The 13,586-nt window shown below is 40.8% G+C and overlaps 1 protein-coding gene across 1 annotated transcript; it reads right to left on the bottom strand.

The window, feature by feature from the left end:
* Nucleotides 1–3,636: 3,636 nt before the first annotated feature.
* On the bottom strand, nucleotides 3,637–4,489 carry LOC147939012 (uncharacterized). The gene is made up of 2 exons (XM_087465836.1): nucleotides 4,141–4,489; nucleotides 3,637–4,055 (listed from the first exon to the last, which is right to left on the bottom strand). Exons 1-2 carry the CDS (start codon nucleotides 4,487–4,489, stop codon nucleotides 3,637–3,639), a joined length of 768 nt encoding a protein of 255 aa, XP_087321962.1.
* Between the last annotated feature and the right edge of the window lie 9,097 nt (nucleotides 4,490–13,586).

Raw genomic sequence — 13,586 nt, 5'->3', positions numbered from 1 at the left:
ACATGTTCACTCCATGTCAACCCCCAGTCTGTTCTAGCAACTTTGGATAGAACTTCACGCTCCTTCTTGTGGGGAAGTACCAGAAAAGCAAAAACAACATTTTGTTGCTTGGGATAGAGTATATTTACCTAAATCAAAAGGTGGTTTGGGTATTCGAGCGGCTAAGAATATGAATACAGCTCTTATTGCTAAGATTGGTTGGAGACTACTCAACGAGAGAGATAAACTTTGGGCTAAAGTGGTGATTAGCAAATATAAAGTTGGTTATCTTCAGGACACGTCGTGGTCTGCAGTGAAGAGTAACTGGTCTTCAACATGGAGAAGTGTAGGGGTCAGCTTAAGAGAGGTGGTTCTGCATGGTTATAGTTGGATGATTGGTGATGGGCGAACTGTTAAATTTTGGACAGATAAATGGCTCTTGCGGAATAAGCTAGCTGACATCTGCGTAAGTGAGTTGGGATCTAACTCTGAGTTAGTGTTGGTTCGGGATCTCTGGATTGATGGTAGGGGTTGGGATATGAATCGGATTGCTCTGCATTTACCAGTGCATACGAGGGAGGAGTTAATGGCGGTAGCTGTTGATAGTTTCATAGGGGCGATGGATAGACTGACATGGGGGAGGAATATTGATGGGGTTTTTACAGTAAGGTCAGCCTATGAGATGATTATCCATAATGAAATTCCACGGCCAAACATGACTGCGTTTTTCATGCGAGTTTGGCTAATTGCTGTTTTGGAACGTGTACGCGTTTTTCTCTGGTTCGTAGGGGATCAAGTGTTAATGGTGAACGCTGAAAGGCATAGACGTCATCAATGTGATTCTGATGTTTGCACAGTATGTAAGGGTGGAGTGGAGACTATACTACATGTTCTGCAAGATTGCCCTGCCATGTCCGGTGTTTGGCTGCGGCTCATCCCGAGACAGAGGAGAAGTGTGTTCTTTGGTTAAACCTTGTTGGAATGGTTATATGCGAACTTAAATGGGGAGGAGTCCAGGGATGGTCTGCATTGGTCGATAACTTTTGCTATGACTGTTTGGTGGGGTTGGAAGTGGCGTTGTATGAATGTCTTTGGTGAAACAGGTAAATGCAGGGATAAAGTCCAATTCTTGCAGGATCTGGCTCGAGAGGTGGTGAATGCTAATCGGGTCTGTGAAGAAGGGAGGGTGAGGAAAGCTAGAGTGGAGTGCATGATTTGTTGGCATTTCCCAGAACCTGGTTGGTTGAAAGTAAATATGGATGGCACCTCTCGTGGTAATCCTGGTCCAGCTACTGCAGGAGGTGTTTTGCGTGATGCGACTAGTGCTTGGAGGGGTGGTTTTGCGCTTAATATTGGTATGTGTTCAGCTCCCTTAGCGGAATTGTGGGGTGTGTACTATGGTTTGTGCTTGGCTTGGGAGCAGCGGGCAGTTCTGGTAGATTTGGATTGGACTCAGAAATGGTTGTGGGGTTTCTCAAGACAGGGATAAGCGAGTATCATCCGCTATCTTTCCTGGTACGTATGTGCCATGGCTTTATCTCAAAGGACTGGAATGTTCGGATCTCTCATGTGTATAGGGAAGCTAATTGTCCTGCCGATAGATTAGCAAGCTATGCGTTTTCTTTACCCTTAGGTCTTCATACTTTTGCTTCAGCTCCAGCTTTTATGTTTCCTTTGTTAGACGATGATTTTCGGGGTCTTTCACGGCCACGAAGAGTCTGTTTGTAATTTTTTCTTTTTAAGTTTTGAATAAATCACCGTGGGGGGGCTCTTGCCGCCCGGTCTCCTACCAAAAAAAAAAAAATCATCTGTCTCTTTTGAAATTAGGCAAGTTGGCTCGCCGTATTGTGTGTGCCTATTAATCATGAAAAAAAATTAAGGAAGGACTTTGAATTGAATCATAAAATTGAGCATTGAAGTCTTTAATTAATGTTTTTTCTTTCCTGCCCCGTCCTCATTTTTTCTTTCTTTAAAATTTCAAAATTAGAAAAACGAAAGAGAATAAAATTTATATTGCCCGCTGAATCCCTTCATTTTCGTTATATATCTAGAAAGAAACGCAGAATGACAGTGATGTTAAGATCATTGTGGGAAATAATTTTGATGAGATTGTTCTTGATGAGTCGAAAGATATTTTTCTCGAGGTAATAATCTTTTAATTTGTAAAAACCTCATATATATTAATAAAATGTAAAATTTATTCGAAAAACATTTTTACATCAAGTACAACTTATAGTTAAGTGTTTAAAAATGATCTTGAAACTTTATGCTAAGAAATCTAAGAGAATGTTAAACAAGTTTACTTAACGCGTTGCTAGCCACATTTTCATATATCCAGCGAATCTGCCTTTACCTTGAAACGAAAGCAGCCTGTTCCAAATTTGCCTATCGGGTCGTTTGATGAACAGAGTGGGTGCTGGCGGTTCCCCATGTCTTTGATTGTTCCTCTCTTTCGAAAGAGAATGAAGTGAAGTCTGAAAAGCATAGCGTACCAAAAACAGAGCAGTGTTACCCAAAGATTTGTCCGTGAGAAGGGTCAGATTAGTGTCCCAATATGTGGAAAACTTAATTGCAAGAAGCTTTGATATGAGGCCAGTCCACACTTCTGTCGAAAAAGAACATGTGAAGAAGAGATGGTTACGCGTTTCTTGTGGCGCACTGCATTAATAGGAAGACGCATCAATCCTCACGTTCCAGTGCAGCACTCAATCTTCGGTTGTCAAGCGATTGAGTATTGTTAACCAAACAATAAAAGAGAACTTTGTCTTGGCTTGAGAGAACTAGACACCATCATACCACGTCTTTCTCTCTCCAAGCAGCCAAATGTACTCCCATGTATCCTTTGTGTTGAATTTTGCTTTAAAACGATCCCTTGTACCTTTTGAAAGAACTACATGCTCCACCAGTCCACCAGTACAAACATCCTCTAGAACTGTCTCAATTTGGTTCAGATAATCAACTATATGCCTTCTTCTCCGGTGAGAGAGTGCTTCAGCCACAATGACATGTAAACCACTTCCCATGTCTATACAACCTCTCGGTTCTGCTACATCTATCAAACAACAAAGCTGTGATCAATTATCTTGCTAGAAAGACACATTCTACCCATTCTTTATCTCATACCGAACAAACCATGAAGCAATTGAGCAGTTTTTGAGTAATTTTCTCCACATCCATGAGCCTGAGGTTGTATTATCTTCAATGGACCAAAAAGAACCCTTTTTAGCAGATAAATTCGAAGTCATGTAACCCATAATGAGTTTGATGCTAGTATTCGCCAGATGAGTTTCAAACAACTTACCTTGTTAACTTCTGTTAATGAACATAGCCCTAAACCTCCTTCTGCTTTAGGGATACACACATTTGGGAGACATTGTATCCTTATGATAGTCTGCTATGATCTACGACGCCAAGATAATATTTTGCATCAGAAGACGATCCTTGACGAAAGCAGATTGGTTTGGAGAAACAAGTTTTGGAAGGAGCCGTTTAAGTTGATTGGCAATAACCTTGGAGATTACCTTATATATCACATTACAACATGATATTGACCTATAATATTTCATCTATGTTTACCTCTTTCTTCTTCGGTATAAGCGCTAGTATGATGGTGTTGATTTCCTTAGGTAGGAACCCAAACATAAAAAAGGATTGAATTTAGTTTACAAAATTAGATTTTATTATGGACCATGTCTCCTGGAGAAATTCCACTGTATATCCATCAAGCTCTGGACTCTTGTCCTTTGGCATAGAGAGTAATACATCTTTTATCTTCTCCTTTGTCACTTCCTTTTCCAACAGTGCTCGATCTAGTTCAAAACAACGATAGCCTAACAACTCAGACAACTCCTCCTCTCCTATTTTGTGATAGTTTGGGAGCTTATGGCCAAGAAACTCACGAAAGAATCTCTCTGCCTCTTGCGTGTCTGCTATTGTCCCATCAGGACAGTGTATTTCTTTAATCACATTTCTAACTTCATGAACCTTAGCAGCTCGGTGAAAAACCTTATTATTACCATCGCCGACCTTTAACCAGTGCAGTTTGGATTTTTGCTTCAAATATCTTTCCTCCAACCCTGAGACAAACAACCATCGGCTGTAAGCTGCTGATTCACTTCTCAGCTCCCCTTCTGTAGGAATTTTGCAAAGTCTCAACCTGACATGTGCATAGATGCGCAAATGCTTCTTTAGCCTTCTTTTCCAAATCACCAAGTTTCTCTCTACTAAACTGTTTGATTTTTGGTTTTAGAGCTTTCAACTTCTTGGAGAACCGGAACATCGCTGAGGTTGAATTGTACAAGTGCTCAGTATTGTCCCAGTAATCTTTTACCATTGGCATAAAACTTGCATCTACAGCCAAAGCGTTTGAGAATTTAAAAGGTTTACGCAGTCTAGGTTTGTCACCACCAAATTTGATACGACATCTTAGGTGATCTGAGCACCCTCCAGCCTCAAACACTTCATATGACTGTTGATACTCAGAAAGCCAAGAATCATTTACTAGAACCATGTCAAGTTCTTTTAGATGAGACCAAAGTCTCGTTTGTTACACCATGTATAGAGAGGCCCATGAGACTGCATATCACTAAGAGAGTAGTACTGCACTGCCTCTTGAAAATCACACATTGCCTGAGACACAGTAGGTTGTACGTCATAGAGTGAATGCTCTTCCCCTATCAGAATCTCATTAAAGTCTTCACAAACCATCCATGGTTTGTTGCAAAACAATGGCGAGTCATGATAATTCCTAAATCCTCCCACAACACCTCCTTTCTTCCACATTATTAGCCGCATTAACAAAAAACTCATTATCAGCGCCTTCCATCAAAACAGAACAAATAACTACTTGTCCACTTTTATAACAAGGTGTTAGACGAACACTTGTACTCCACAAAACCCAAAGCCGTCCTTGCCATTGAAAGAATAATTTGTTAAGTAAGACCAATATGAAAAAACCGATCCAATTATACTAGTTGCAATGCTTTCTTTGACCATTGTTTCCAATAAACAACCAAATTGGAAACTACCTTGCTTAATCCAATCTCGAACTACATAATGTTTAAGTGTTTTGTTAAAACACAAACATTCCAAAAGAAGTTTGACATAAGTTAAAATTGGGAGGGTTTTCTACTCTGATCTCGTATAGGCTGAGGAGTAGGGTTGGAAACATACTTATGGGAGTCCTTTGAGGCTCGCAGAATGGATTCATGTAGTGGTATACTCACTTTCACTCCTCGACCTTTTTTGCCAATCAATGTCTCATTTACAGACGCTTTGGTAGGATCCAAAGCGACGTCCATATTGTCTTGATTGTGAGCTTTGCCAAGCACATTTGTGAGCTCATCCTCCTCAGTCTCATGTTCTGCAGTTTCCACTACATCATCTTCTCCTTTCCCACTAAGGACAAAATAAGAGTTTGATAGTAGAGATACCTCACCAAATTGCAGCGGAGCTTTCATCTTACTTGAACTATATATAGGCTTGTTCCCAGTTTTTTGCGGTGTAATCCATTCATACTCGCTCTTTACCTCAAATGCAGAATCACCAACAGCTTTCACCAGTGCATCCATTTTAGGTTGTTGTTCAGTCTCCCCCGGAAGAGCACCAACTGCTTGACCAATGTCCACTTTCCCAATTTCCTGCTCTGTTGTAGGATGGCTACTAGAAGAGATTGGTTCACTGCTTGTACTTACGGCAAGGCAAGCTGACGACAGATGTCCCCAATTTTTATAGTTACTGCAGTGAAGAGGTAGCCAAGGATATGAGTAATTGACCACAACATCTAAATCCCCCTCCTCTTCCCATGCCAAGTGAAACTCCGCAGGTAAAGTCTTTGTGAGATCTGCTTCCACAATAATTTGAGCTTCCTCAAAACTAACACATGCCTCTGTTTCTGAATGTAATCTGAGTTGATTACCAACAACACTAGATAAAACTGCAGCCCCTTGTTTGTAAACATAGAGGGCGGCACATTATTCAATACAACCCATAAAAGAACATATGTCATTGCTGGTTGAGCCTCCTCTGCAAAAGATGTCCATTTAGAGATAAGCATTGGGACACCCACAATATTCCACATACCTCTTTTCAAAATTATGTGCCTAAACGTGTCCATTTAGAAATTCGAAACTTGTCGGTTGTGTCATTGACAGCTAAAACATCAATAAGAAATGATTTATCTCCAAATCTTGTTAACGATCATGTGGATTTTTCCCACATGCAGTGCTTTGGTATTAAGAAACTTGCCAATCAAAAAATCCTCCCACAATGGTTTTGCATCAACAAAAACATTCGTAGGAACCACCACCCGCTGCTTACCATCTACTTCAGAGATAACAAAATCTTGTTTCGTGAAGGTATGTTTCTGCACCGCCTTTAACCATATTTTTTTATCCCTCGATACCGAAGTCAAGAGCGAATGAGCAGGGATACGTCTCTCAGAACTCCGAGCATCTCTATTGACCGCATCCCCAATGTGTTGACCTAACTCTGCCGAGAACCCTTGTACATAACTACCTGGACTCCCCTCAACAGCCAGCGATGTGACCAATGCCATCTCCGATGGACAGATCGCGGCATTCCGAGGTGGCTGATCCGCCTGTAGCATCAAACGTGAAAACCAAGTAAGAAATCCTAATCGCATTTCAATCGCCTTCCACGTCAGCAAAATAAACCAAGTAAGAAACTATAATATTTGCTTACATATATATATATACCTAAATGCATGAATTATGTCATAGATATATGCTCCTTGGTGTGGCTACTGCCAATCATTTGAGCTGATTTACAATAAGCTTGGAAAGGCATTGACTCGTTAGTTGTAGATAAGATAGATGGTACTTGTAATGACCTGTAACAAGAAGTACGGACAGGACGGAGAAGATGTGTCCGAAAGGACGTAGGATACCTCAGAGAGACATACAAAAGAAAATCTCGAAGATCGAACGAGTAACTTGTAGGAGAAGTTACCAAGTCCAAAAGATGGTTCAAGAAGGAATTGGCCGTGGGAATGGAGAGATGGACGTTTACCAACCGTAATACCGGAGTGGTCGAAGTCACAAACGGGAGGTACCGAGACGGACCAGAGTGGTCTGAGTCACGGATGGAAGGTCTGGAGTTGGACGTGGCAAAATTGGAAGTCACGGTCGAGATGATCGGGGATGGACGAGGAAATAAACCGCAAACGCACGGCTTTGAATTTGCAGATAAGTGCGGGAGCTTGGGACGCAAGAGAGATGCAGACGGACGCGGAAGTGGAAAGGTCTCTCTGCATGCGAGTGAAGCGCCACGTGTCGCACAATTATGTGATCTCCGCCAGAGAGTGAGATGCACGCGCGCGTGAGTGAGAGTGTGTATTAATTACATGCAGAATTTGTGACGTTTGTCACTCAAGTCTCGCCACCTGCCCAGCCAAGAGAACGAGAGAGAGGGCTGTAAATACCCCTTCACCCTCTCATTTGCGACCAAATCTCTCTCTAGACGAAGAAACTTAGCCTAAATTTTCTCTCAAACTTTTAGAGAGAAAATCTTGAAGATGAGAGGAGTTGGAGCAAGAGGAAGTACTGTCAGATCGGCGTGGTGTGGTGTGGTGAAGCTCAATCGGCCGAGATCTACAAGCTAAGGTGAGTTGAGGCTTTGGTTGTAGATGTGTAGTGAGTTGTGGTTTAATTTTGTGAAGAGCAAGTTGGGAATCTTGCTTAAGGAGGTGCATTAGCTCTCTAGCTCTTGCATCGGCCTTGATGAGTGGTTGATTTTTTTTCTTTGTTGCATGTAGATCTAGATGATTGCATGTAGACAAGAGGGATATTTGGGGTTTTTATGCAAACTTGGGGTAGATTTGCATTTTCTCAAACTAGTTGCAAGTGTGAAATACTTTGCATGCTAGATTTGAAGGGGTTTATGCATACTTGGGGAAGAATGATATTTTAAAAAATTAGCTGCAAGTGTGAAATGCCTTGCATGCTTAATTTTTTGGGTTTTGAGAATTTTAAAATAGAGGAAAATAATTTTAAAAACTAACTGTAAGTGTGAAATACCTTGCATATTTAGTTTGAGGGTACAGAAGAGACATGCACAATTAAAATTAATTATTTTAATTTTTGCATGAGTGGTTGAGGTGGTTAATCCCTCGTAAACTGGGTGAGAAATTGATTCATGAGAGGGAGAAATTTTGGTAAGGCCATGTGAGAATCTCTGGGATGGAAAGAGCCACATAAAATCCCCAAAATTGAGTGTAGTTCCTCATGAGTTTGGATGTGAGACCAGTCTACGGGATAGACTGTTTTGGTGAGGCCATGCGAGAATCTCCGGGATGGAAAGAGCTGCATGAGGGCCCCAAAACTTGAGAAAAATGTTCCCATGGGCTTGATGTGAGATCGGGCATGGTGAATCATTTTTCATTGTAAGTCATGCGAGGATCTCCAGGAAGGAAAGAGCCGCATGCATGTGTGAAAGTGGAAAGAAGTGTTAAAATTAAATGTGGAAATTAACCTAAACTTAATTTGGGGTTGGGTGCATGTTAGGATTGCATGCATGTGTAGTTAACTTAAGTTGCATGTGCATTTTCCCTTGCATCTTAAGTTTTGTGTAATTGTGTGATTGATTGATTGTATGTGGTTGCTTGCTTGACTACTTGCTTGTGTGCTTGTTTTCTTGCTTGCTTTATGTGTGGTGTGTGCTTAATTCTAGTGTGGTTAGACATAAAATTGAGTGCGTGTACTAGCTTGCTTTATGTGTGGTGTGTGCTTAATTCTAGTGTGGTTAGACATAAAATTGAGTGCGTGTTCTAGCTAGTACTTGAGTCGGTGTCTCAGTTTGTAGCTAGAAGTCGATCTCTGGTCCCATCATGTGTTGAGTGGTAAATTGTCTGGTGAGCTAATTGATGTGTGTAGAATTTCACTCCAAATCTTTTACCTGAAAAGACTACACAATGACTGAAAGTGTACAGTTAATCAATATAGTATTTTAGGATCGATCCCACAGAGAGTAATAGCAAACACAAATTGAATTATAAGAGAAAGAACTATGGCTAACACTGTAATAACCCGTCCCGTGGACCCCACTAACCTCACTGCTAGCCCACAACGGACTGTCTGTGGACCCTGCTAGCCCCCACTAGCCGTCCCAATGGACTCCAAGCTGGCCCTGCAGGGCATCGATCCTAACCCATCATTGTGGATATCCAAATCCACCAGTAGGTTATTGGTGCGCCAGGCGTTCCTCGAACCCTGGTCCTCACCCTTTAACAACCTTCCCACAGGATAAGTTGCCACCAATTGATGTGACAACCTGTCCCGCGGACCCTACTAGCCTCCCGCTAGCTGCCCCAATGGACCGTCCGTGGACCCTACTAGCCCCCCGCTAGCCGGCTCAACATACCCCAAGCTGGCTCTGCAGGGCATCGATCCTAACCCATCATTGTGGATATCCTAATCCACCAGTAGGTTATGTGTGCGCCAGGCGTTCCTCGAACCTTGGTCCCCACTCTTTAACACCCTTCCCACAGGACAAGTTGCCACCAATGAGGCTAGTGGGGTCCACGGGACGGGTTGTTACAAAGATTAAAGAAGAGATTGGGGTTTTGGTTTTCCTAATAACTATTGCAAATAAAATAAAACGGTTTAAAACTATAAGACTAAGGCGTTGGGTGTTTTGGGAGTCATCTTAGGGTTTTCATGGTTCTAAGCAATATTAAGTGTAAGATCGAACAAGTAAATACTAATTTCCGGTCTAGGTTCTCAACTACGAAATACTAATGAACTAACAAGCTATTCTCATAGAATGAAAGTCTAAAGTCTTCATGCTCAGTTACTCAACTTTCACAGGCAACGACCCATGTCAACCAGCTAGTTAAACAAGTTTGATACATTCAGGTTGCGAGCAAGGTTTCGGTATAACACTAGTTCGGAGAAGTAGGATAACGTGGTTAGCGCTCCCTTCTCTAGATCAATACTTGGTGATCAATTCAAGCATAAGCATTAAGATAAAGATGTATTAAAAGAACTCTAATATAAAACCGAAAATAAGATCTAACAACCTAATTGAAGTGAACCATGATTTTCCCTTGAATCACCCCATAGAACCCAACAAATAAAACTACTCGCTCATGATGCTAAGAAACGACATTGATATTATATGGAACAGCATCAAAAACGAATCAGTAAACAAAAGGGGGTTCAAAGTAAACTTCTCTATTTGTCACAAAAGTAACTTGATCCCAAAAGCAAAGTAGTATGAAAGAAATAAAGAAGAGTAGAGATTTGGTGTCTTCGGCAATGGCTTCTAAGAGGAGGTGAGAGAGAACGAGCTTCAATGGCAGTAAAGGAGTCTCTGATCGTCTCTAGGTCGGCTGCTGGTGGCGTGGATGAAGAACTTAGAGGCACAAAGGAAGCACACCTCAAAACCCTAGGTCTTAAGAGTATTTATAGGGTTTTGTTTAGGGTTAGGGTTTTGTAAGGGTAGAAATGTCTTCTCTTCTTAAGTGCTGGACAAGGGGCGGAGAAATAGGCTTATGGACCATGGAGGAGGCTTGGACTAGGCCGCAGTGATGGTCGCTGGTCAGGCCTTGGATAAAAGCCCATCGGTATGTCGGTTCTTCTTACGTCGTTTTATAACACGTCTCGATAAAATAGTCATAACTTTCGGATGGCTGGATGGATTGACTTGGTTTTACTTCGAGGAGAAAGATGACTCTTCCAGATTTCCATAGTCACCAAGAATGATATATTTTGAGTTCTGGAAGCTCTTCATAAGTTACCCGTACTATAAAGCTCTGAAACTTTCCTAAAACGTATTTTCCTTCCCTTTTGGTCCAAATTGCTATAAAACCTGTAAAACCTTGTTGAAATCTGAAATACTTGATAATAGACCTTTTATACCTGAAATCTTGTCAAACTCATTCCTAAATGCATATGAAAACTATAGCTAATATGAGTAAAATAATGATGTTATCAACTCCCCCAGACTTAGACTTTGCTTGTCCTCAACAAATAATCAGAATAAATCATGGAAAAGTGGTTTTGAAAATAATGGGAATCACTTATATTCGGGGATATTGTCTTTGCACTCTTCTTCGCCTTGACATTAAGAACTTCCATTTGTAATCCACCATGAGAGCCATCAACGCTCTTTGATCCCACAATTCTTTAGAGTCTCCAGAATTTCTATTGTCATCTCTTTACATAGATTAAGCAATAATAAAAAGTGAATCTTATAATAGGAAAATCGATCAATGGCTTGCAGACTCTCTTCAAGCCAAGACTTTCTTATATGATTCCTTTCCTCTCCCTTTTCTCACTTCTTTTTTTTTTTTAATCAAAGGTGTAGGAGAATACTGGGGTCATCGGTAATTTACCTACCTCTCGCTTCTAAGCTTTGTGTGATCATTTGACTTAAGAGTAGAATAATGAGGTCACATGTAATTTACCTACCTCTCTAAACTGATCAAATCATCTCATCTTTTATTCTCTTTTTTTAATTTATTTTCTTCTCTTTTTTTTTTTTTTTTAGTATTGAAGGAAAGAGAGAGGGAAACATACTTTTGAAGAAGTGCAATGTCTTGTGTGGCTTGAATGTAGAGATCTAGTCCAATGTATACCAATTCCCAGGGCTTGAAAATTAAGTCCGGTTTAGGTCCTATAAAAATTTAGAGACAACGTTAGATCATCTGAATATCCATCAAATAGGGACTTGGGGGATTGTTGAGTCGGCTCACAGTCTTTCCAAACTTTGGTTCTGTTGTCAAGCATAATCAAGAGTCATAAGAGTGTTAATCCAAATCAAATAAACCGTTAGAATAAGATCATAATCCCCTACTAGTTTTGACTCAATAAAAAAATGTGACTCGATAAAATGTCAAGATTATTGATGTAAAAAGTGGAAAAAGGTCTCAAGTCAACAAAATAGAAAGTAGCATTAGTATAGGATGGAACATCCTTCCCCCCAGAGTTAAATCACACCATCCTCGGTGGGAAAAAAGAAAGAGATGAGGATTAAAAATCATAAGGAAAAGTGTAGGGTTTAAGAACAATGTCACCTTGATGGAATGATGTGTGTCGACTCTTAGACGTTTTATGGTTGCCCAAAAATTGTCTAGAAGTTGGCTGTGGAATGAAAGTGTGGTGACTAACCGTTTATACTTCCTTGGGTTGCTTGACATCGAGTTTGAACTAAGCTAAGTTCATTCAAACTGTGTTTGATATATCTCTAAAAGCATTCTCCTTGAAACAAAAACCTAAAACCATCAATAAAAATGAGAAAATAAAAGTAACTAAAACATACCTAAGTAAAAGAATGGTGATGGTAGGTGGTGAGGATGGTGGTGGTTTAGAATTTGTCTCGCGGCACACGGATGATCGGTCGCGGTCAGCAGCAGGTACGGTCACAAACATTAGCAGCTAACGTTGGATGTGGTACACGTATGTGGTACATCCTATGCGGTACATGGGACATGGCATTGGCTACGGCTTGTATGGCTGGTGGGGACTCTCTGCATCAATCACTCAAGGATGGTGATGATCCGTCGCCTTCGGCATGCTTCGTTCACATTGGAGGTGGCCGGTCAGTAGGTGGTACTTGCCACTAGACATAGTTGTGTAGACAATCCATTGGGACTTCTTATTCCTTCTTTTTGGTTTTTCTATTTTCTATATATATATATATATATATATATATATATATTTTAAACCTGAAACTAAAATGCAAAAATATTAAAAGTAAAAGAAAAGAAATTCTAATAATAAATACTTACTTAGCTTGGGTTGCCTCCCAAGAAGTGCACTTGTTTAACGTCGTTGGCTCAGACGGTGGTGGCCAAGTTAGGCTTGAGAAGGTCAGCTTCGGGAATCAATGCTCCTTCGGCTCCTTTGCTATCTTGATAGTCTGCTCCAGCTTCAATGACAAGTTGTCCTTTTGCAAAAGTTTCAAAAACTTTTGCATGAAGAAGAACTTCCTTAGTATGCATTATCATTTCTTGGATTTGTTCCTTGCTTTCGTTGCTTAGCTCAGGAGGAACTATGATCTTGATCTTGGTCGAATTGCTTCATCTTGTCGATGTTAGGATCCATCGGCTCTTCATGTAATGAGTAGGTTGGCCATGGTTTCGGCTTGGAGATAGTCGGATATGACTTCTTCTTGTTGATGTTAGCAAAGGTTGTCCTCTTTGACTTGTGATCGATGATAGCTCCAACAGTAGCTAGGAATGGTCTTCCTAAAATCAATGGTGTCTCGGTCTTGTCTTCCATATCTAGGATGTGAAAATCGGTATGAACTATGCAGTCTCCGATTACAAGTTGTAGGTCTCAAACAAATCCGTCAAGAACCTTTTGTGATGAGTCTCCAAAGACTAAACTGAGGTTGGATGGCGATATGTCTCGCAATCCTAGTGTATTGGCTACACTTCTTGACATAACATTAACATTAGCACCAGAATCACAAAGAGAGTTAGAGAATTCAATGCCTGTTATGGAGCATGAGCAAACAAAACGTCCAGGGTCTTCAGCTTTAGGTAGTCTCCTTAAGGGGTAGTGGCTTGCGGTTTCTTCATCAAATGGACATGTCATACGAATAACATCTTCATAAGAGTCAAAGAGTGGTATCATAGGCTTGGC

Source organism: Camelina sativa, chromosome 9 (genome assembly GCF_030686135.1).
Source record: "Camelina sativa cultivar CO46 ecotype springtype chromosome 9, ASM3068613v1".
Classification (NCBI taxonomy): domain Eukaryota; kingdom Viridiplantae; phylum Streptophyta; class Magnoliopsida; order Brassicales; family Brassicaceae; genus Camelina; species Camelina sativa.
This window is presented reverse-complemented; position numbering and strand designations above follow the sequence as displayed.